At 37.2% G+C, this 26,095-nt stretch overlaps 1 protein-coding gene across 3 annotated transcripts in view; it reads right to left on the reverse strand.

The window, feature by feature from the left end:
- The window catches only part of LOC132145288 (ephrin type-A receptor 7-like), a 144,150-nt gene extending 120,292 nt beyond the window's left edge, over positions 1-23,858 (reverse strand). For all 3 annotated transcript variants that reach the window (XR_009434454.1, XM_059556180.1, XM_059556179.1), the window contains exon 1: positions 23,669-23,858. Coding sequence is in view for 2 of the 3 variants with exons in the window: in XM_059556180.1 (XP_059412163.1) it covers positions 23,669-23,744 (76 nt within the window). In the remaining variant the exon portion in view is untranslated. The remainder of the gene's footprint in view (positions 1-23,668) is intronic.
- Positions 23,859-26,095: the final 2,237 nt, after the last annotated feature.

A 26,095-nucleotide genomic window follows, 5' to 3' on the forward strand; every position in this document is an offset into this window, starting at 1 on the left:
TCGCCAAAGAGGGTTAGGCTGAGAGCAGGCAGGTCATGTGACCAACTCCCAGAGAGTGGAGAGTGCTGTCAGCCAGAGCATGTGCTTACATAACGAGTTATGAGATGTGAGCAATGTCAAAATGATTAGAAAGCATCAAAGAGACCACAGACAGCTCTGACTAATGTACATTCAAAGTGACAGAACTGTTCTACTAGCAAAAATGTTGTACAACTAGACTTTTACAACTTCTGAAGTAATATTGAGTTTTGGATGGATGTTAGGCGTTGACTACTACCAATAATAAGAAAGCACACATGCACAACTCTTGAGCATCCACACGTTCTCAAAACCACACACACACACACTTCTCGACCTCTTGTCCCACTTAACCTTTGTGCTGATCGCAGTGTTTTTTTTTTTAAATGTCATGGTGGGCCCTCTGTGTTAACCAGAGCTCTTTTCTGAGTTAGAGGACCGTTTTAGTGGAGCTTTAAGGTACACCTCAATAATTGAAGCCGTATCGTTGCTAGTACCTCCATTTCATCTGGCCAAGTCGAGCCAATGAATGTTTTATTCAGAAGAGAACTGCTTGTTTGTGAGCAAAACAGGATGCTTGTTCCGACTATGCCACAGCAGTTAGGATTTCTGTAGCTGTAGCCACTGTTTGGCATCTCCTTCTCTTGCCCTTTGTGTTCCTGTCCATGTTGGTCAGGATTTTCCCCTTATGAAGTCAAGAGGGTTTAATTCAGTTGGGGTTGGCATCAGAACAGTTTACTGCACCGTCTGAGAGTTTGTGATCACTGTAACATGAGATTATGAGGAACTTAGTGGACACAAGTAAAATTTTGCTCAAAGCTAATGATAAAGATGAGAAATGCATCAAAACAATAATATATTATTTGTCAGCACTATCTATAACTAAATTTCTATGTATGTGTACTGTTTATTTTTATGTTTCATGTTAATACACACATTTATTATATAGTTTGAAAATATTGTATACACATTTATATTCTATATAAATATATTTAATATGTAAACAACATTTTTCTTAAATATATTCATGCACGTGTTTGTATTTCTAAATACATACATACATATATACATTATATATATACACACACACACACACACACACACACACATACACAGTACACACTCATATATTATGTACCGGTAAACAAAATCTTTTATTTTGGATGCAATTAATCATTTGACAGCAGAAAAGTACTAAAAAGCAATTTATAAAGAAAATAATAAAGTTATAAAGAAGTGCCAAAGCTCTTAAATATACACTGCTCTTTAATAGTTTGGGGTCGATAAGATTTTTTTTGTAACAGTTTACTTTAAAGGTGTCCTATGTGCTAGAAATTACATGTACATACATGTACCATTATAATAACAAGTAATTATGCATAATTACATGCAAGTAACCCTGGGCCTATTCCTAACCCTGAACATATAATAAGTACATGCAGTTAATTAATATTATTAAGTACTTAAATGTAGAGTCACACTGTAACAAGGACACCTTTATACAATATTTTTTTTAATTAGTACTTTTATTAGGCTAGTATGCATTAAATTTACTAGAAAAAATATATAATGCTGTTCTTTTGAACTAGATCTTCATAAGAACAATCCTAAAGAAAAAGTATCATGTTTCAACAAAAATATTAAATAGAACTGTATAGAACTGTTACTGTATCAATGCATTTCAAACATTTTACTATATTTTTTATCATATAAATGCAGCCATGGTGAGCAAAATACTTCTTTCACAGACAATTAAAAAAATTAAACCGAACCCAATATAATTTATAAATGTCATTTCAAATTTTAAACAGCATTTACAGTATTTGAGTGTCTTTTTTTAAGGTTCTGTTGCAACCAGGAATTGTCTTCTTGGTGCATTACTAAAAACACTGTACTAGGAAAGGAGGACAGTGTAAGGGAACAACTCCTCCCCCATCCCTAAATCTCCTTCTCTCTCTCTCTCTCTCTCTCTCTCTCTCTCTCTCTGTCGTTGTTAATAAGCAACAGAGTCAAAAATGTGGAAGAATGGTTACGTAAGTGGAAGAGAGAGAGGGGAAGACTCCCCCCACCCCCACCTCAATTTAGGAATCCACTTTAGATCAAATTAGACTCTGATTCTCGCCACATTACCACGTCACCTCCCTTTCACGCCCCTGACAGGAGGAGGGTGTTCCTCTCTCCAGCACTCCCACCTGTCACATTCATTCATCCTCAAACAAGACCACTTCCCCAGCCCTTGTATCTTCTTCTCCTCATCCTCTCTAATGCACTAAATGTCGGATTACAGAGGCTTCATTAATGATAGTATGAGGATGTGGATTAAATTTTCCTTTGCTGTCCTCATACTCACACATCCACACACTCCCACCTATGGCTGTTTGAGGGGTAGGCTTATGTTCAGAATGCTTTATGTCATCAAACTAAACATAGTCACTGTTGCTAATCTTGACTTGCAGTCTAAAATGAGTTATTTTCAAAATCCAGTCATGAAAATGAAACATACATTTTAATATGATAAGTCACGGAATTTGTCAAAATTAGCATAAATTAATCAAATCAAATCTCCATATGGACAGGTATCTGTAAAAGCCACAAAAGTTGGTTGAAATATGAATCCTGCATGTTCTGCGCCTCTCTGTGTGAATGAATGAATGGTTTGTTTACTACATAGACTGAAGCGCATGACGCTTGCAGTAATTTTAACATCTGCCATCTCAATGAGGACATAAATACATAAACAACATCACCAGAACTGTTTTGAGCCACTTCACAAGCATTTTACCATTTCATTTGAGTAAAACCAGTGTCAAAATAAAAGTTAATTTTTTACATAAAGGTGTTGTGCTAGAAATATTACTATTATTTAGTAGAATGTATGTGATACTGCTACAACTGTTGAAAAAATGTATAAAACTTTATTTTTTAAAGAAATAAATCACACAATATTTCTTCCATGTTTACATTTTAATAGCAAATCCCCTTTGTTTACCAAAAAATTAAATGTGTTTAAATTTCATTAAAGACAAATTAAATTTGGGTGAACCTTGTTTACTGTTTTTCATAATTATATTACTTGTAAAAAAAACTTTCTAAAAATTGGTTTTATTTTTTAATTAGCATATTTTTGTGTTTTGCTTTGAGAACCGTGGATTTTCACTGGTATCGGTACCGAATACTGAAATTTTGGTACCGTGACAAAAAAAGTTACACTTGCATTCACAAGCCTTACTGAAAAAAAAGCAAAGAATAAAATACTTTTTAAAATACTTAAACTTAACAAAAGTAACATTGTTACAAAATATTTCCATGTCAAACAAATGCCTTTTTACTTCGAACTTACCATTCATAAAAACTAATCATGGTTTCAAACAAAAAACATTAAGCAAAGCATGTTTTCAACATTAATAATAATAAATATTTCTTGAGCAGCAAATCAGCATATTAGAATGATTTCTGAAGGGTCATGTGACACTGAAGACTGGAATAGAGGCTCCTGAAAATTCAACAGCCATCATCACAGAAATAAATCACATTTTGAAATTTAGGCCTATTAAAACAGAAAATAGTTATTTTAAATTGTAATATTTCATAATAGTACAGTTTCTACTGTATCTAATTAATGCATCCTTGGTAAGCATATATGAGATTTCATTCCAAAACATTTTTTTTTTTTAAATCTCACTTAGCCCAAAAGACTGAAAATGTAAAGTATGTAAAAAAGAAATTAACTAAATAAGAGAACAACGCCAAACCAAACTCTTCCAAATCACAACCTCTCATCATATCATATCATCAGTCCAAACTCTCTAACTCTTCCCAACCCCCTCCGTCATTCCATTATTACTGTAGACATTGATCTCCATCCTATTGATGAATGAAGACAAGTCAAAGGTGTGTATGTGAGAGACAGATAGAGAGAGTCGGAAAGGTCTGGGGTTGAGAGAGAACGGAGCCCCACCGGCCATCCATCAATACGGCACATCACGGAACCGCAGAAATCCATACTCTTGACAGCTGATCAATCAATAGGCAGCACAACCGGGCGGCTTGTAAAAGAATACGGCCAGGCGAGTCGATAAGTTAGAATAACAGGTCTGTGCCTGTTAAACTGCGGAAAGATGGAGGGATGAATGGATGGCAGGTGGGACAGAAAGCTTGTCCTCACCGACGTGTGCTCAGTGGATAGATGACAGGGAAATATATCAGTCGCAATGGCGTCTGCTCTGCAGGGTCCATTTAAGCTCTGATGGGAACAGACTTTCTACTTATCATAATATAATACAAAAAAACTAAAAAAAGTAAAAAAAAAAAAAAAAAAAAAAATCTAAATTTTTTTTTATCATTTGTACAACTGTGTCAGAACTCATTGCTCAGCTGTCTCACATTATCTTGATTCATTTATTCCATGATTGTTTATTTACTTATCTGTGAGGTAGATAATTTGAGCATATTAATCCACACATGCCTTGTTTAAAAAAAAAAAAAAAAGAGGGGAGTGGGGGGGGTCCACTAATTATACAAATGAGGTGCAGAATGGCTCCTTTCAGCTTGTTTGAATTTAATTAGATGGCCCTTATTGTTTCTTTCCACAGGCCTATTGATCTAGCCATGGTCCCCGTATTTATAGTGAGGTCATTAAAAAGACAAGTGGCTTCTGTGCACTATGTGTTTTCTTAGAAACTGAAGAACAGACGGAATCGTCATGGAGTGAATCACACCTCCGCATGACTAAAAATCTCTTGGTGTATGACTAAACTTTTGTCAGCTTAGTCATACCAACCTATCAAAAACTTAGGTGCTGAAGCCAAAATATCAAATGACAATACTATTACTCACATGCGGCTAAAACATGTTTGGGATTCTTACAGTAAAACAGCACAAGAGTTCATTGTCTTGATGTAGAGTGGAATGTTAACTACATCCAATGCTAAATATGGCATACTTTTTTTTTCTTCTCAAAATTACCATGTGAAAGAGTGCTATCTAGGATACAATAGCAATTTGACAGCAAATTCTACAGTGATCACATGACTATCAAATAAACTGATTAAAATTATTTAAAAAGGAAATGTGTAATATACAGAATGCATATGGCAAGTAATACGGCAAGAAGCACTTCCAACAAAATTTTGAAGTCCACATCCAATGGACACTTTACTGTCCAATGAGGCTACGGGAGAGGATTTGCTAATGGTACATGCTGGTAGGTAACATGACAAATGTAGTACATCTTAATCTACACATTCATACTATTTAGAAAATACTTTTTCGAAAATATTTATTTTGGATAAGTATGCAATTGTGGATGCAGCCTTTGTGAAACTCAACACGGAAGTGCTGTTGTATCTTCATGCTAATCAAATCAAAATAACCATTTAAACCACTCTCAAGATGCCCATTTAATTTTTTTAGCCTGTATATCAGGTCAAAGTTCACTGACTTTCCAAGATGTGTTGTATTGACCTTTGCCTTTGGAAAGGAAAGGTCATCTCTGGAAGATCTTACATTAATTCCAAGTTCATTGAAGCAAGTTCTTCCAATTAAAACCACCTGAGGCACATATGGACGTTACAAACGTGGGTCCATTGTGGTTCATCACTAGATCAAATAAAGGAGCTTTTTGACCAATAATGTTTCATGGTTTAAACCAATGAGTGTATTTTCCTGTAGCAAGGAAATGATCTGCCAAACTTATTTACCTTGAAGGAAACAATAATCAATGATGGCATAGGAAATACGATCCAAGATAGCCCTTCAATGCTCAATGCTATTAAAAGACTATGTTTTTGATGAGAGATTTAGCCACGGAGAGGGTCATATGGGATTTCTATCTTCTTATTCAGTTTGGAGGAATGGAAAGATTGCACACATTTAAATTTCAGGTTGTAGGGAAAGAGGAAGGCGAAACCATTTAGGAGACTGAAATGAAAAATGTGACGGGCATCACATAAAGTGAAAAGGAAAAGATCCTAACCCTGGTTCCTCTGGCACCCCAATATCTACAAGCCCACACATCCTCTGAAGAGGCCCATCCACTAATGGACAGATCTCAGAGAGTTTAATCAAAGCACAGGGAGAGGGTCTCTCTCTCCATTTCTCTACTGCCAATCATTTAGAAGCCCTGAAGCCCAACTGCCTCCTTACTACTGGTACCCTATGAACACGGAGCTGAATAAAGAGAATGAAAGTCAAGGAGGGAGGGCAGGATGACACGGAGTACAGGTGATACTGCAGACTAGAGAGAGAAATTACATAGCTACCTAAGCTAAGCCATGCGTAATGTGGACACTGCAACTACCTTCCCTGTTGACAGTTTTCCCTCAAAGGCTAAAACACATACTGTTTTCTAGAAACTATAAACTACAAAGCACAAACATTCAAACACTTCAGTCCAAAACTTTTTCTCTTCCATCAAAACAAATTAAAATAATTGTTGGACAAATAATCAATTAGTCATCTTTTGACTTGTGAACAATTTTGCTGCTCAATCTACAGGTGCATCTCAATAAATTAGAATGTCATGGAAAAGTTCATTTATTTCAGTAATTCAACTCAAATTGTGAAACTCGTGTATTAAATAAATTCAGTGCACACAGACTGAAGTAGTTTAAGTCTTTGGTTCTTTTAATTGTGAAGATTTTGGCTCACATTTAACAAAAGCCCACCAAATTAGATTGTGATGGCATGCCAATCAGTTAATCAACTTAAAACACTTGCAAAGGAGCCTTCAAAATGGTCTCTCAGTTTGGTTCACTAGGCTACACAATCATGGGGCAGACTGCTGATCTGACAGTTGTCCAGAAGACAATCACTGACACCCTTCACAAGGAGGGTAAGCCACAAACACTTATTGCCAAAGAAGTTGGCAGTTCACAGAGTGCTGTATCCAAGCATGTTAACAGAATGTTGAGTGGAAGGAAAAAGGCTGGAAGAAAAAGATGCACAACCAACCGAGAGAACCACAGCCTTATGAGGATTATCAAACAAGATCGATTTAGGAATTTGAGTGCACTTCACAAGGAATGGACTGAGGCTGGGGTCAAGGCATACAGACGTTTTAAGGAATTTGGCTACAGTTGTCATTTTCCTCTTGTTAAGCCACTCATGAAACACAGACAACGTCAGAGTCTAACCTGGGCTAAGGAGAAGCAGAACTGGACTGTTGCCCAGTGGTCCAAAGTCCTCTTTTCAGATGAGAGCAAGTTTTGTATTTTTGATTTGGAAACCAAGGTCCTAGAGTCTGGAGGAAAAGTGGAGAAGCTCATAGCCTAAATTGCTTGAAGTACAGTGTTAAATTTCCACAGTCTGTGATGATTTGGGGTGCAATGTAATCTGCTGGTGTTGGCCCATTGTGTTTTTTTGAAAACCAAAGTCACTGCACCCATTTACCAAGAAATTTTGGAGCACTTCATGCTTCCTTCTGCTGACCAGCTTTTGGAAGATGCGGATTTCATTTTCCAGCAGGATTTGAGTTTCACAATTTGAGTTGAATTACTGAAATAAATGAACTTTTCCACGACATTCTAATTTATTGAGATGCACCTGTATATGATAAAGTACACCAAAACACTGACGAATAAATTAACATTGCATTGAGCTTTCAATATGGTATAACCTGTGCTTCACACTGAGTGTCTTCTGAATGTAAAAATGTAAAGTAGAAAAAATGTCTTCTGAATGTTTGTAATGTTTTGAGAACTGAAGTAATGGTTTGGGATTTTGGGCAAACAGAATCATATTTTGTGTGTTAGCAATATAGAAAAACATCATGATAAATTTGTTATTGTGTGTGGGTGTACATGCACGAGGTAGCATGAGAAGAAAAAATTAATTCTGCTGAACTGCTGTCCAAGAGTCCTGGTTCATATCACGTCTAATGAAATCGGTGTATGGAAAGTAAAAGAAAGATACAGACTGCAAGTGAAAAAAAGATAGTGGGAGGCTCATCTACATTCACCCAGAATGGACAGATTGAAATTAAAGGTTTGTAGTGCCTCTATAATAAAGTAAGAAGGAAAACGGAAAAACACCAGCCAACTTTCATAAGACAACATAAATGCAAACATGCACATAAAACACACACTCACACAGCGGTGATTGAATGCAAATTAAAATGCAAATGCTCCACTCCTAGTTTTCAAGCAGTCCGGCCTACAGATGGGAAGCATTTGAACAAGACAGCTCAGACAAGTTTGGAATGTCAAAAAGTGGCGTTGCACTAAGCAGAGTCTTCACACGTGCGAGTCCAGACCTAAAACAGGAGGAAGTCCATTTGGCCAAGCCTGCTACCATTCAATCGCTCCAAAAAAAAAAAAAAAAAACAGCAACAAGCTGGTGTTCTCAGTTCTCCTGTCTCTCACACATAAACCAACATGGAATAAAACTTTCTTCCAAGAAGACTAATGCAACAGACTCTGGGTTAGCAATACTGACAGATTGATAGCTTGAATACACACAGTCTTGGCTCTTGGGGCAAGAAAGGAGCCAGGTAGTGTTTTAAATCGCTGCCTTTTGTGACCGCTGCAGTATTTAACTGTATTCTCAACTCTAAGCTTGCACAGGCCACAGAACAGCCGTGCATTTTTCATCACATCTGCACTCTCCTGGGCAGGACCAGCTAAAAGAGTGACGTGTGCATGTACCATCAGAAGACTGTGTAAATGAAGCTAAAAGCACATCACAAGGCATATGTACATACTGTAAGCACATCTCTAAGTGTGATGTTACATAATAACACTAGAATTTCTGAAGAACATGCACGTCATGACTCATGTCTGAGCAAAAATTGCCACTAGTGTGTTGTTGAAAAGGCATCAAGCTCTCAAGGTGTTGCAGTGGATGATCTGGGTGGTTACAAGTGTATTGCTAAGGTGTTTGATTGATTGCTACTAGTAAGTTAAAAATCATACCCACTAGGACTTTCAAGATACAAGATATGAGGCATTATTCATTATTCATTCAGGACATCTTATATGCTAAAATTTTATATTTATTTAGAGGGAAAAATTTACAACCATAACTAATTTCACAAATTATTCTCAACACATTTTTTTAGCATAGGAACTCACGGCAGGGATTTCTGAGTAATGCAACAGCATGCGGTTGTTTATGTAATAATATACATCTGCTATGCTTGTATTTTCTGTGTTATTTGTAAGGTGCAATGGCATTTGGGTTTTGTTTTAGTTGTATTGGAGGATTTGGTAGACTCAGCTCTGAAGTATTTGTTGAACTTTGATTTTAACACTAGGAACGTGATCTGACTTAGATTAAGAAGAACTCTCAAATACTGAGCAACAAACCGAGACACTGGTTTCTGGCAGGTTTAAAACACCATTACAAACTGACCTAATGCAAACTATGAGTTTCCATCAATAAGTCCCACCATCTCTCTATTGAAGAATTCACTGTGCTTTTATGTGCACTGCCTTCAGGTTGACATTTAGTGACATTAATTTGCACCTTTGCTACCTGTGAGAAAGCATAGACACACAAGATTTCAATGGTTTGAGGTCAGTGAGATTTTTTTTTAAGAAATTAATACTTGTTGATCTTAAAAGTGGCAGCAAAGACTAGTACAATGTCAAAATAGATTTCTATTTCAAATAAATGCAGAATAAGATTAAATGTTTACAGAGCACCAAATCAGCATATTAGAAAGATTTCTGAAATATCATGTGACACTGAAGACTGGAGCATTTGTGCTTTCATTCGGTTTGCCATTATGGAAGTCAATGGTTCTTTTCTTAATGTCAAACTTTAATAAATCTGTGGTATAGCTGAGTCATACTTGAGAGAGAGACACTGAAAGAGTTCTGTGGTAATGAATGGAAAGTAACAGAAGTACTGGTGTCATCAACCATCCACACAAAGACACAAGGCCACCTTAACATCAGTCATTCACTGACATCCACACAACTGTATGAGCTGCATTCTGGGTCAGGAACAGTCTTAGGAACATAAGCAAAGGGCCAAACATACACACACATTCCCTGCTAGGTGAATCCTATTTCTTCTCATTTAGTAACCTGTCTGCTAAATTGTCCTTGAGGTGACCTTCAATGAGTACTAAAGTAATCTACAATTACATCAGAGACAAGGACAAATAAAGGGTGACACTGTCACACACAGCCGTTAAACTGAGTGTGTGTGTGTGAGGACAGGCTCGCAGAGTGGATAGAGAAGAGGAACTGGCACTTCCTGAGAACCTCCCCATCTGGCCCTGAGAGAGAGAACCACACCACCTCGCCAACTGACCATCTGACCACACATTACATTACCAAACACTACACACACACTTAAAGGGATAGTTCACTGAAGAATTAAGAAATTATTACTTTGATTTTAGCAAACATGCATTACAATGATCAAAAGAGACAGTAAAGAAATCCAATTTTAAAGATACATTATGATGTTACAAACAATTTTCATTACAAATAAACCTATATACTGTTGACCTATATACTAATGATTAAACAACACTAAAAAGGAAATGTTTCTTGAGCACCAAAACAGCATGTTATTATAATTTTTGAATGATCATGTGACACTGAAGACTGGAGTAATGATGACTGCTTCAAAATCAGCTTTTCCATCACAGGAATAAATTACATTAAAAACATTAAAATAAAAATATTTATTGGAATTTGTAATAATATTTTACTATATTACATTTTTTACTGGAAATAATGGCGCCTTGGTGAGCATAGGAAAGTTCTTTTAAAAACAGCAAAAAAAAAAAATTCTCCAAACCTTTGAACAGTATTGAAAAAAAAAAATATATATATATAATCTTATTTAATACTTTCATTTATGTGCAAGAATAAAAGTAGCATGAAGGTGTAATTACAAATCGGCGCTTCACAATGTTGAAGATGTCAAAGTAAAATGCCATTGTGTTTCATATCAACTAGTAATTATGAGAAAATATGTAGAACAACAAAAAGCAAATGCATGGCATACTATACATTTTTCCAAGTATAAACACAAAAAAAAACAGCATAAAAAAACTAATCTATAAATGACATTTATTGTCTGTCCACTATTTATTTCCATTATCAAACTTCATCGATTAGTTGTTGCAGCCCAACATCCAAACCTCCACAGTACATCACGCATATAATAAACATTCTATCAGCAAACAGCTCAGAGCCCTTAGAAATCAGCTTCTTGAACAGAACGTAAAGCCTTCTAAACACGGTGAAAAAGCAATCACAGTGCACGTCTGAGCATGCACAAGATCTTAACAAGAGTAAAAAAAGCACATAAATCAAGCTGTTATCTCTATAGCGTATCCATTCCAAGCGTGCCAGGATGTATATGCCTCTAGAATAGATGAACCACCAGTTGTGATATTACAGAAATGTTCAACTATAAAAAAAAAAGAAAGGAAAAACACATGGACGATTTGCACAATGTTATATCTGATAGATCTGAGGTTCAAGCTGACCCTGGCTTGGGGTTAACTGTTTGGTGAAATGCTCACACACACTCTTTGCCTCTGAAATCAGACCCCCCTCAGTTGTTTTGATTGCAATCAGAGTAAACGTAGAAATACATAGACCCAAACACTTCACACGCTGATTGAAGAGCTTGCGATTCAGCCATACAGATTAATTTGCCTGCAAGACTGCAGTCAACCCATTCAGGACAAAAACAATGACACAGGCATATATTTTCATAGAAGCTCCCACAATCGTGAACAAAGTGTTAAAGAGAAATATTTTCATTCCATTATTCTGAATTCCTGCATTGCCTTTCTTGATTGGTTCTTATTATTTGTTTGTTTTGTTTAATTTGGCAAACACAAAAAAGCTGCAACAAGATTAAGCAAACATTATTTTACTTTTTAAATGTCATCTCTACCCCTTGCAATTTCTGCTGCCTTTTTTCAGTATTATTATAATAATTTGAATTCAACTAATTGATTAGCAGTGTTGTTACTGTTGACTGTTGTTACCGTTTTCATTACTTGAAATAAAGCTGATAAATAGAAATATAAGAAAAACTTTAGAAATGTTTGAATGATGTTTGAAAAAATGTCAATGTAGCACTGGCAGATGTTGCATTGACAGATAATTGAAATATAAACTTAAGTACAAAATAAAAGCTGCCCACTGCTCCGAGTGTGTGTGTACAGTTTGTGTGTGTTCTCTGCTGTGTGTGTGCACTTGAATGGGTTAAATGCAGAGCACAAATTCCGAGTATAGGTCACCATACTTGGCCACACATCACTTCACTTCACTAAATATAAAAATAAATAAATACATATAAACTACATTAGTACATAATTACTAAAACCAGAGACAGTTTATAAAAGACATGCCACTTCCTCAATCCTCAATACAACTATATAAGGAAAACCCGTAACGACAAAGATGGCAGTTGTGTGCACATGTCCCGCCCCTCCCGCTGGAAAGCCAATCGTCTGCTTTTAACAGTCAAGCCGGGAAACATTTAAGCCTATCTTCTGGTTCCACTGACGTATGCGCACAGTTGAGGAACCCTTGCGCATGCGTAGTAAAGGTATAACCTGTGGGGAAAAAGGCATTTTAAACCTTATTTTGGGGCAAAGTCATAAAAAATTTTCAGCGACTTTTATCATATTTCTTTGCTGTTTCTATACATGCTGTTTTTATGTCCCGGTGACCAGTGAAAGTGCAGTTCTGACTCTCTGCCCATTCATTTAGATAGGAGCTGGTCTTGTTAGTCTGAAATAGCTGCCCGGAGGCGTTGCCAAGATGGCGGCCGAGTGGCACGACTTGCCTGAAAGGACTTTGCTAAAACTCAACGATTACTATAACTTAAACTAAAATTAAATGGAAAACAGAAAATAACAAAAGCAGACTCAGAATATTATAAATGCTATAAATATAATACTATAATATTATAGAAACAATACGAAAATAACACTCTTGATTTAATTAGCATGCTCTTGCTATTAAGACGACAGATAAAATTAAAAACAGTTCAACTTAATAATTTAAGGTCCCCATGAAATTAAAATATAATTTTTTGGGCTTTTAGTATGAATATGTCAGCCTTAATGTTACCTATAAGCTAGTGTGCTCCAAAACAATGACAAAATTACTATTTACAAGATATAAGCATTCAATGTTGCAATGCTTGCACTATCTCACTTTTGCCAATATTATGGAATAACGATTTTGATGACATCACCCTGCACTTCAGCTTCTCGTCAAGCTTTCTGTCCTATCAAATGCTCTCTAGAATCTGAAGCACCCGCCCCCTACACTATAAATAGATGATGAAGCTGTGGCTGAACTCGGTCACTTGTTCACAGAATTTGTATTTTTTGTATGGTGAATGGCATACCTTGCATAATGCAGTTTTACCGAGTTCAAAATCTCTAGCCCAAGCTGTGATATGAACAAATGCTATTGGCTGTTGAAAAGGGGACAGGGCTGCTCTGTCTTCTTGTTTCAGTTAAAATGCCGTCAACACATAGAATAGTTTCAAAGCACTTCAGTGGACCATTAAGACCATCTCAAGACCCCTACAATAGCATGTCCCATGTGAACACAGTCAAGTCTGAAACATAACTCGACATTTGAGCACATGCACTAAACCGCTGTACCACAGCTCCAACCTCTGCAGAAGCAGCTTCGATAAACTAACCCTATCAGTCCATCCCCTGGAACACAACACCAACTGTTTTCCTACCTCTGGGAGTGAGTGCAATCATAGAAGTCAGGCTTACTAAACATGTGGCCCTGATCTTGGCTCTGGGGAGACTGAGTAAAGCCTTCATGCCAAAGCATACAATTTATGAATTTATTCATCAGCAGGAAACCACGCATTAAAAGGTCAGGGAATTTTCCAGGTCAGTGGTCAAAGCTACGTGGTGAGGAAGGGAGAGAGAACATTGTTCCCATCTCGGCCCTGATAAAGGGGGCAGAGGGAGATGGAGAAGGCGAGCAGGAAGGCTCATATCTGGCATGTGCGAGGTTGCCACGCTTAATGAGTTTGAAAGGTCAAATGCCTCTTCAAAAGATTAATGGCGTTTTGCACATCACCGGAGTGCTGCTTCACTGGCATCTGAGGGGGCCGAAGGGGCCAATGGCACCGTCGCCAAGTCCATGTCAAACTGGCATAGCAGACAGGAAGATGGAAAGAGTAAATTACTGTAAGTGTCTTAAGTGTCTATCAGGCATCACTCAATGAGCTGGCAGGGGATACTTAAAATCCACTTTACATTAAGGGTGTCGAAATTAGGGATGGGCGTTTTCCGCAAATATCACATTCGAATATTTGAGCTCACAAAAATCGAATATTCGAATATTCGTTTATTTAAATTAAGTTTAGTGAAACAGACGTTATTTTTCAGCAACATTTATTGTTTCCGTCATTTTGAACAAGCTTACACACAATAAGCTTGAACATTACACATGTTTTGTAGCTGAAAACCTTTAACAATGCGTGCAAACAAACAAAAAAAAAAGTGAACAAAGAAAAAATGTAAAGCAGCCTGCAGCAATTAGGCTATTGTAGAAGGTAGCCTACACTTAACTTTGAAACTGTCAGCAAATCTTTTTTGCTTTTTTTTCTATTGTTTTACATGTTCTTGTTAAGAAATACGGGCATGTAAACATGATCGGGGGAAAGTCGGCTCCTTAAGGGGTGGTCACCCTAGCCTTTGAACATGCGAAATTATTTCGGACACCACTGCGAATATGGGCGGGAGCAAGATATAACGGTTTCCCCTCAGTTATCACAACATGGATTAATCTGTGCTTGTACTGTGTCTTTTGTGACGGCTAGAAAGCGTCTTATTATATTGTACTCTGTCACTCTCGCTCTATAAATATATACACACTAAACAATAAAAAAATTATAGAACATGTCCTCATTCAAATGTACCATCTGTTCCTGTTTCCATTGACACTGCAGCTTTTTTTTTTATTATCTTTTAAATATGTATTATATAAAATAGGATACTGCGCTACGGCTAAAATTAGCACTTTTTTCATTTTTTTATTTCTGTACAGAGAGGTCACGCAGTGACATATCGATCATCTACTGGTCACACGACTTCACGTGATGCGAATTCGCAGGTAAGAGTTCACCAAACTTGAACTTTCAAACGCAGCGAAATGCGAAATTTTACGCAACAGCCTGCGTTTCCGGTCTGACGCATTCGCATGCGTATGAATGGAAGTCAATGGAACGAAAAGTGCAGTGTGACCGCTTCGTGTTTTCGTTTCACCACTGAATGGGATCCTCATCTGGTGGAATACATGGGTCCAGCAAGAACTGTTCCCACTCGTCTCGGCTGGACTCTCTGTAATCATCGCTTAAGAACTGGCTCAGCCTTTTCCGACGAGTGGGCATTGCATCCTCTTCATCGTTGGTGGCGGCGGCTGCGTCCGCACCACTCGCATCAAGGAAAATGTTCTGATAATGTTCAAAAAAGTTTTTTTTTTCTTACTTCTCTCATGTTTTCATCGAGAAACCTGAGATGTTTGTACCGAGGGTCTAGGGCAGGCATGAGAAGAGGAGTTTTCACTGCATTCTCCAAGTTTGCGGTGTTTATTCGTTGCTTGAGAGATGCCACAAAAATGTTCTTGAATTCGATCACTTTCTGTGATTCTCCATGGCATATTTGAAGTACTGTAGAGGACCGCAGTTCTTAGGGGCCGTTCACATATCGCATCTTTTGCGTGCTCAAGTTCGTTATTTCCAATGTAGGCGCGTGGTATGCGCGCTCATAATGGAAGCGACGCGGTGCGACCACTCATCTATATATCAGTGGGTGCAACCTTGCAAAAAGTATTTGTTCATCTCTAAACATGAAACTAAAGAATCTCACAGTCAATTCTATTGCATAGCCAGAGAAAAGCAACATTTACTCTTTGTCTTATTAATTAAACCTTTAAAAGAGCCTGGGGTCTGGACTCTGGAGTCTTACATAAGCTCACATCTGCATGTTAGTGGCCCTCCGCACATCCAAAAGCAAACCTGTCCCCTTCATCATCCCTAATATCGATATTACAGAAAAGATACTGAACCACATTAAGAAAATGGGAGAACAAACAACCTATTTTCACAGAGGAAATGCTTGTCTAGAGTGCTTTAAATATAAAGATCAGCACAATAGGTCAGGTACATACACAGCGTGTTCTTTGCCAGCTGTCTGACACATTAAATTTAGTAGCAGAGCTACTGAAAGCGATTTTTTGTGCTGCAAATCCATTTATCATTTGCTGAAATTTCCGCGTCTTCATGGAGAGAGCACGTCATTGTTGCTTAGCAACGGTAGACGGCTCAGGAGCGCTTCTGCCCGAGCGCTTTGGAAAGAAGGAGAAAGCGGCGCGACTAGCGTTTTCCACGCGTTTTAGGCGCGATATGTGAACGGCCCCTTATTCATTCATTAATTTTTTTGCTTGCATACATCTTCAAATATGCCGTGGAGAATCACAGAAAGTGACCAAATTAGGTTTTATTGTAAACTTTTTTTTTTTTTTTGCGAAATTCGAATATCATTTTTATTTATTGAATAATTAGAGCAGAACGGATATTCAAATGTTCGACTATCCGTGCACACCCCTAGTCGAAATTAATCGTTTCTTCAATGCATCGCGATGCAGATATCAGGTATCGGTTTAGAAATAGACCATAACCGATTATAACGTACTGATCCTTTTCTGACGTCATTTGTCACATACGTGCTTTGTCACGGTAGCAACTAGCTTGAAGTGGCACTGCGCAGAATGATCAGTTTATAATATCAAGTTCCACGAGAGCGATAAGAGAGCAGATGGATCCTTATGCTAATGATGCCATACACTCATCCTGCACAACGCTGCATCTACCACATATTCCACAAATCGATTCAAGTTACGTGTACAAATAAAAGCCTAAAATTGTGTGTGTGTGTGTTTGTTTTTTTTCTCTCTGATAAATTTACCCATTAAACTGTGCAATTTAATACCAGTACAAATATCAATATGATGAAATAGAAGAATAATGTACACATATGAATTTCATATGACACATATTGCATTTTTCTGAAATAATTTGTATTTTTCATACATCTGACTGCTTGTATTTATTGACAAAATTGTATAAGAGTGAAGTAAAATTTAAAATTGAGGATGCAGTGCAACTGAACTAAACCATGATCCATAGTGTAGGTTCACACCCCTGCTTTAAATATCAGGTGGTTCAAATATAAAAGCCTTTAAGCTGAGCGACAGTTTAATCTGTACAATGCTGTGAGGATGCTGAATGAAACATGAAAGTTTAAGTAGTTTCCCAGTGGGGATGCAGCACATGGCCTTTGTTATGGGCTTTGAGATGGAATTCACTACTATTCTTTTTATTAGATATGCATTAGGTCCAATAAAACAATCATGTAAGCAACAATGAAACCCAGATACCTGGAACAACGTTTGAATATTCATGATGTTAAATCTTAGATTGGACAATTTAACCCATGTCCAACTGTCCACCTAGTCTGGATGTCTTAAAAGGGGTCATGTGACGTTGCTAAAAAAAAACATTATTTTGTGTATTTGATGTAATTCAATGTGTTTATGCAGTTTAAGTTTCAAAAAACACATTATTTTCCACATAATGTACATTATTGTAGCTCCTCTATGCCCCGCCTTTCTGAAATGCGTCAATTTTTACAAAGCTTATCGGTCTGAAAAGCAAGGTGTGCACTGATTGACCAGCTATCCAGTGCGTTGAGATTGGCCGAATTCCTCAAGCATGTGACGGAAATGTTATAACCCTTACCATACTGTGATGCCTTGTGTCCGGCGGCAAGACAAAAACAATAAAACCCATTATAAATGAGGCATTTGTTGCATCCTGTGGGGACATGATTTCAATTATAATGACTTACTGTCTTTTTAATGCGTTGCGTTGCGCATCATGCAGCGTAAACATAAAACCATGTCTGCATTTGTGATCAGAGAAACGACCAACAACAAACACTACACTGCTCAAAACTCATGTTTGAATCATCAGTTGCAAATCCTTTACATATGATAATGTACTTACAGTCTCTGAGTTAGAAGCGCCATACTGTCCTTGCAAAGTTGGAACTGCCCCACTTTCTAGAAAAAGACACCGGCATTGTAGGCTACTCTCACAGGAAAAGTCCTCACCCTCCATAAAATGAGCTGCACACATCTGAATATTTGGGATGAATTGTTCTGGAACAGTACTGTAAAAACCACTTAATCACTGATTTCTAGTTGTGTCCTCTTTTAGAAAACCAAAGAAAGTAGTTGCGCTTTCACAACAAAACACAGCGTCTCCAAAACATGGTGGCGGCAACAGCTAGAGTAAAAGTTATGCCTTCTATCTTTGCTTTAACATTTGGGTGGCATTATGCAAATCTTTTCAATTTACAAACATTAGAAATCCAGCTTTTAAATAAATACGTTTTTATGTTTGATATGTAACTAATATAATTTTAGACTATATAGCCTATGTGAGATTTTTCTTTGCATAAATAAATATATAATAATAAATAATAATAATAATAATAAAGTATCTGCAAAAAAATTATCTGTTCCATTTTCATCATTCTTACCGTCAAAATGTATTTGATCAATACTTTCAAATGCCACACTAAACAAAACTGTGGCATTTCGTATGCAAATTCATGTCAGCTATCGGCTTTCATTAAATCCGTTTTCACCCAGATCTACAGATGGTCAGGTGCCTGGAGAGAAGATGACCCGAGATCAATACCTCTGTCCTTAGTTAGCTCTAGGAAAAAATTGTGGACCTTGCAAAAAGTATTTGTTCATCTCTAAACATGAAACTAAAGAATCTCACAGTCAATTCTATTGCATAGCCAGAGAAAAGCAACATTTACTCTTTGTCTTATTAATTAAACCTTTAAAAGAGCCTTGGGTCTGGACTCTGGAGTCTTACATAAGCTCACATCTGCATGTTAGCGGCCCTCCGCACATCCAAAAGCAAACCTGTCCCCTTCATCATCCCTAATATCGATATTACAGAAAAGATACTGAACCACATTAAGAAAATGGGAGAACAAACAACCTATTTTCACAGAGGAAATGCTTGTCTAGAGTGCTTTAAATATAAAGATCAGCACAATAGGTCAGGTACATACACAGCGTGTTCTTTGCCAGCTGTCTGACACATTCCAGCGCTGTAAATAAATATTCAAAAACAACCACACAATCCAGCCGGAAGGACAATCAAGCATTCTGCTGGTTGGTTTTCTATGTTCATCCAACACTGACCACATAAAGTACGTTTCATTTTTCACCTTTATGAAGCTGCATGGCATTCCAGAAACATCCATATTCTCCTGGTAATAAAACCATCCATCGCCTTCACAAAACCACCTCAGACGTGCCTCAGCCTCCAGGGGCATTCCTGCAGATCCAGCAGAAACTTGTCCTCACAGGGAACGAAAATGAATCCCGTTGACCCTTCTCCTAAAGCTGCAGAGAACAATGCAGCATCGATCCGCAAGGTTTCACTCAATACGGGACTTGGTCAATTTGTGAGGAAACAAATCAAGCTTAATTACCAGATAGCAAGCAACGATTCTCTTATGACATCCACACAGGGTATTATGGGTAATCATGACTATAAGACCAACATCGGCTGCCCAGTCAGTCAATGACTTAAGAGACAGTTATAGTGTCTTCCTAATGAAAATGGTTTCAGACGTACTTCCATGACATCTTTAATAAATTCAAGCAAATTCTAAAAGAAATTTGAGTGAGTTGTAAATGTACTTAGGCAAATATTTAATGATTACAGTGCTTAATTTTTGTTAGAAGTGTAAAAACATGAACATATAACATTTAAGTTTTGAAGGCTGTTCCAAAAGAATGAGGACAATAGAAACAATCAAAACCAACAAAAGAGCAATAATATGCAAGCGATATATTAGTACATTATTATAGTGTTATATTTTGATTTAACAACGAAACGTGCAGCATTTTGTCTAAGCAATGATAAAAGGAAACATTTAATTTATAATTTGTCAATCTCATTTTGTAAAAAATAAAATTGTGAAACGAATCGAATCATTTTATCCCTAGTAGGTGGCAGTGTTGCACCTTAAGGCTGGTTCCCACTTATGAAAAAATTTTAAAAAGACGATAACAGTATGTAGTTATTACTGACCCATAAAATCATGTTGGAGATGACAGACAAAAGCAAGACACTTGACCCAAAAATGTATCTGACCTTTGGGTTCCATAAAAATGACAGAATGTTAGACACATCAGTCTGCAGGAAGTTCTTTTTGAGCGCTTTTGTAGAGTTATAATTACAAACTCGCTCTTCTCCTAACTACATTCATATTTTGAGGGTGATTCATAAATCAAAAAAAGAGAAAACAAAACATCAAGGATGCAATAGACTTTATAGCATTTTTTCTACGTTTTTGTAGATATTGTGATAATTCTGTTATTGTGAATCCTCTTGGCAATGATAATGATGTTAGAAAAATATAATATTGTAATATTGTAAAGTAATATTGTGAAAACCCTACCTGCAATAATACTTTCTTAAGGTCAAATTTAAGGGCAGCATTGCATGTACCTTTCATTTAGAATGAATGTGATCTTAGAATGCATAGTTAAAAGTTCAGTGAAAGAAATCCACAGCATGAGCAAAGATTATGATAACAAAATTCTTAATAAAAACAGCTTCTCAATCATTTAAAACAGACTGTTTTACTCAAAAATGTATTTAATGTCAATTTTGCGTCATTCCTCTCACATTGCCTGGATGAAATACATTTTTAGTTGTCTTCCATGACACTATTCCTATGATGCACAAGTCACTGCCTATATAGAGCACTCCAGATCAATCGCTTATGTGGTTCTGTTTCAGTTAGGATGCTACCATAGAAGGCAGTTAGGCTGCTAAAATAGAGCTAGGATGTTGCACAAACATTAAATTCGGAAACTGCTCACCTTTCTACCTCCATACACTGCCTACAAAACAGTATTTTTCTACTTTCAGACACAGCCATCTCCTGTCTCCAGGCCTCATTGTTTTACTTTCCTTCTTGCTCATTGTGAGTCCACACATCACAACAGCCTACTAAATAAACTCCTGTATATCACAGTTATGCCTGCCAACCTCACAAATCACTCTAACCTTGCCCGCACAGTCCGGCTGCCACCTTCAACAACAAGTACAGGCACCGCAAGCATAGACATCCGACAGTCTAACCCGTCACCATTAGCCAGGACTAAAAATCATGCTTTTCATAAATGAACAGGTATGATTTTCCATGCTAACTGTTCTTTGTTTGAATCGATAAATGACAATTTTGGCAGACTGTTAACACATTCAGAGCCCAACTCCATATTTTACACTTCTGCCAAAAACTCAGAGAGCATAATGCCATTTAGGAGGCGTTTGGCAGAGTCTGTTGATGGAAGCCAGCACAGAGATGACAGGCGTATAAAGCTTTCCTAGGTAAGTGCCCTCATATCGTCTGAATTGCACCCTGACAGAGTACTTAAACGGCACAAGAACAGCATGACCAACGCGGCAGATGTGACGGCACATGGCCACAACTGCAAACCCACTAAAAAGCAGTAAATAAGCCCACAATGAGATGCCAAGGTGCGTTAAGGCTGAAGGGTCATGAATGAGGGGCCTCCACCTCCAACTGACTATGTGAGGCAAGACACCTGCGCTTTGGGGAATGGGAAAGGACACGGGAAAAGGAAAAGAAAAAGAAATGAGCTGGACGGAGCAAGCGTGAGAGAATGTTTATGCAGCTTTTCCCATGATATATGCACCATTTAAAATTGAAAGTAAACAAAAATGTTTTTCAAAGACCTCTTTTTTATCAAAAATTTAGTAAGATTGTGAATGTGAAATATTATTCCAATTTAAAATAACTGTTTTCTATTATGATGCATTTTAAAATGTAATTAATTCCTGAGATGGCAGAGCAGACTCATTGTGTCCCTCAGAAATCAATCAAATATGCTAATTTGGTGCTCGTGAAACTTCTTATATTATCAACGTTGATATTAATACTTAATATTTGCAAATAGAATGTTCACAATAACAGCATTTATCAAAAATATATTTTTTGTAACTTTATAAATGTTATACTTTTAATCAATTTAATGCATCCTTACAATGCAAAATATTCATTTATTTAAAAATAAATCTTGTTCACCCTAAATAAACCATAAAATAGATGACGTGCTATGCTATGCTTAGAAATTGCATGAGGGTAGGTAAATGACGACAAATTTGACTTTTAGGTTTGCTCTTTGTATAATGTGCACCAACAAAGAGCTCTCATCCTGTCTGAATTCCACCTGTCAGCGACCGAATATAGAGAGAATACAGTGGGTCTGAATACAAAGAGAACCGACGCAGCAGGACTGGGATGTAATTGTGGACAAAGAGGTTCTCCGTACAGTGAGAACACATTCAGCTCAATCAGAAAACGTCCATATCACTGCAGCCACACAAGGCCTTTCAGAACACATTGCTTTCACAGCAATTAATCGCTGTCAAATCATTCATTAAGGCAACGATTCTAATCCAGTCGACCAACATTCCAGCAGAGGATGGACAGTGGCTGGCAGAGTTCAGCCATGTGCACATGAGAGCATTGTGTACGAGACGGCAAGCAGGGGAAAAAAAAGCAAGAGAGAGCAGCCTGGCTCAGCTGGGCTTCTTCAGCAAAGCCAAAGAGCCTGAAGGGACGCAGCTATTATCTGTTCTTTCCCTCTCTGTGCCATGCCACTCATTAGGACGCTTAGTTGACCTCACCTGAGCCTAATGCGACAGACTGGCATCAAAACTGCTGAAGCTTTCATGACTGTCAAACAATCCCACCAGGAGTAGCACAGTCAGAAAAGCACCTATTGTGAATCCCGTATAACAGCTTGATCTATTGAAATCTGCTTTTGTAGTATTATAATAAAGAGATTAAAATGACAGTGAAAAAATGAAGACATGACAAGACAGAGAAAAAAAAAGAATAAACAGATTACGACAAAACAGAAAAATATTTAAAAATAAATGTCATTAGAAATATATATATATATATATATATATATATATATATATATATATATATATATATATATATATATATATATATATATATATATATATACACACACACACACACACACATACAGTACGATTTTCTAATTATCTTTTTTTATTTTAAACATTAGAGTAATCTTGTCATTTTAACCTCCATATTACAACACTAAAAAACTGTTTATATAGACAATTTTGTTTTGAAACAAAACACAACCACAATTTACTGTGATTTGCTTGTTTTAGGAGCCTAACTAAGCAATTCAAACACAAAATCATATGCATTCATTTTCAACTATATATTTATGAACATTTTCCACTTAAACAACACATTGTTGCAGCTTGTCAATATCGGATTCCTTAGGATCATTGTTTTTAAAAGCACGCCGATTGTCATTTCGACTTCAGTTTCTCATAAGCTTCTCATAATGCAAAATTATCACTGATTCGGTCCTCTCTATATCTGTTTATTAACTTTACAGAGCCGGAATATGAAAACCACACACCTGCAGTGAGAGTTATACTTTCACTAGACACTTCACTCCATGTATGGAAACAATTTACCTGGCGTCTAAACAACTATGAAGACACATACCTTCCTCTGCACAGGACTCATTTCTGTTGAACAATAATATCCAAAGCACCGAAATGATCGCTTTAAACTGCTCCATATTTGAATGGCCAGGTCTGCGGGGCTCTGGTCATGTCGCAGCCGAGCACGCTTGACTCACTCATCCAAGTCGGGATGAGACGGAGCCGTCCGGGCTACTGACACACACAGCGGTACTATGTGCCTTATTTGGCGCCACCGGTGGGCAGGCACAGACAGCCTGATTGACAGTGAGAACGTCCAATGGAATATGAGTTCGCAGAGAAGGGGGATTAGCGGAAGGCCAATCAGATCACGTCTGATAAAATTCCACTGCACAGAGTTACTCCCCCTTTAATGGAAGGCGGTGTTGAAAATGATGAATTTTGGTTATCTTTAGCTCAGATTACAAAAAGCTACTGATTACACGGCGTTTATTAATTTATTTTTATTTTTATTAAATAAAAGGCAAAGTAAGCTCTCAAGGTTCAAGGACATAGCGTCTGAGAGCTGTGAGCGGTCCACTGAGATTCCTTTCAAATTATTTCATAATAATGTGATATCCTGGTGTTAAAAGTTCATTTTTTTGTGGTGTTATAATTATAAATATTATATATTAATTGTAAGATATCATATATTATAGGCCTATGCATATATTAAGGTAAATTTTATTTTTATAGTTTCCCATGAAATACATTTATTTTTTATTATATTAAATTAACAAGAAATTATAAGGGAACTGCATCACCAAACATGCTTTAAACTCGTAAATTAATGAGTTCAAATTAAAAATTTATTTCATCAACATTTTTAATGTATGTTAGTGCATACTTGCCTATTAAAGCTTTAAAAGTGGAGACGTAGTTACAGCCGCTGATGCAAAATCCAAGCATTTCTATAGAAATCCATGCCATTGCTAACAGCACTGACCAACAGAGAGCTCAGTCTGGGAGCCAAACATTCTGCAATTCTATTTATGTCAGTCACAGAAATGACACAATTCAGTTTCCATGCTGATAAAGTACACATGGAATATATAATTCTTGCTGTCTGATGGAGTAAAGATGGTAAGGAACCTTCGTCGGTCCAAATTCTCTCCTATGATGTGAAGGCAAATTTTTAGAGTGGAGCATCACTGAATCACAGTATTCATTTAAAAATTTTATCTCTGGGTCCCACAGGATATGTGGAACACTCCAACACATGCACACTGTTTACAGCCATACATTTTATATCATTTAGATACAATTTTTGTTCGGTTATCTATAGTCCATTATGACATGATCACATACTAAATCAGAAACATATCAAAAACTTTCAGGAAATTGCTCACTGCAAAGTCAAGTCAAGTCACCTTTATTTATATAGCGCTTTAAACAAAATACATTGCGTCAAAGCAACTGAACAACATTCATTAGGAAAACAGTGTGTCAATAATGCAAAATGATAGTTAAAGGCAGTTCATCATTGAATTCAGTGATGTCATCTCTGTTCAATTAAATAGTGTCTGTGCATTTATTTGCAATCAAGTCAACGATATCGCTGTAGATGAAGTGACCCCAACTAAGCAAGCCAGAGGCGACAGCTGCAAGGAACCGAAACTCCATCGGTGACAGAATGGAGAAAAAAACCTTGGGAGAAACCAGGCTCAGTTGGGGGGCCAGTTCTCCTCTGACCAGACGAAAACCAGTAGTTCAATTCCAGGCTGCAGCAAAATCAGATTGTGCAGAAGAATTATCTGTTTCCTGTGGTCTTGTCCTGGTGGTCCTCTGAGACAAGGTCTTTACAGGGAATCTGTATCTGGGGCTCTAGTTGTCCTGGTCGCGGCTGTCTTTCAGGGCAGTAGAGGTCCTTTCTAGGTGCTGATCCACCATCTGGTCTGGATACGTACTGGATCCGGGTGACTGCAGTTACCCTCTGATCTGGATACAGACTGGATCTGGTGGCTACGGTGACCTCGGAATAAGAGAGAAACAGACAAATATTAGTGTAGATGCCATTCTTCTAATGATGCAGCAAGTACATAGGGTGTTATTAGTAGTACATAGGGAAGTGTTTCCGGTTCTGGTTAACCTAATTAATGCAGCCTAAAAATCCTTTAACGGATTTGGATATTAAAAGCATATTAGTATGTTATGTGTAAGCCAGGTTAAAGAGATGTGTCTTTAATCTAGATTTAAACTGCAAGAGTGTGTCTGCCTCCCGAACAATGTTAGGTAGGTTATTCCAGAGTTTAGGCGCCAAATAGGAAAAGGATCTGCCACCCGCCGTTGATTTTGATATTCTAGGTATTATCAAATTGCCTGAGTTTTGAGAACGTAGCGGACGTAGAGGATTATAATGTAAAAGGAGCTCATTCAAATACTGAGGTGCAAAACCATTCAGGGCTTTATAAGTAATAAGCAATATTTTAAAATCTATACAATGTTTGAT

The sequence above is a fragment of the Carassius carassius genome, chromosome 8 (assembly GCF_963082965.1).
Source record: "Carassius carassius chromosome 8, fCarCar2.1, whole genome shotgun sequence".
NCBI lineage: Eukaryota > Metazoa > Chordata > Actinopteri > Cypriniformes > Cyprinidae > Carassius > Carassius carassius.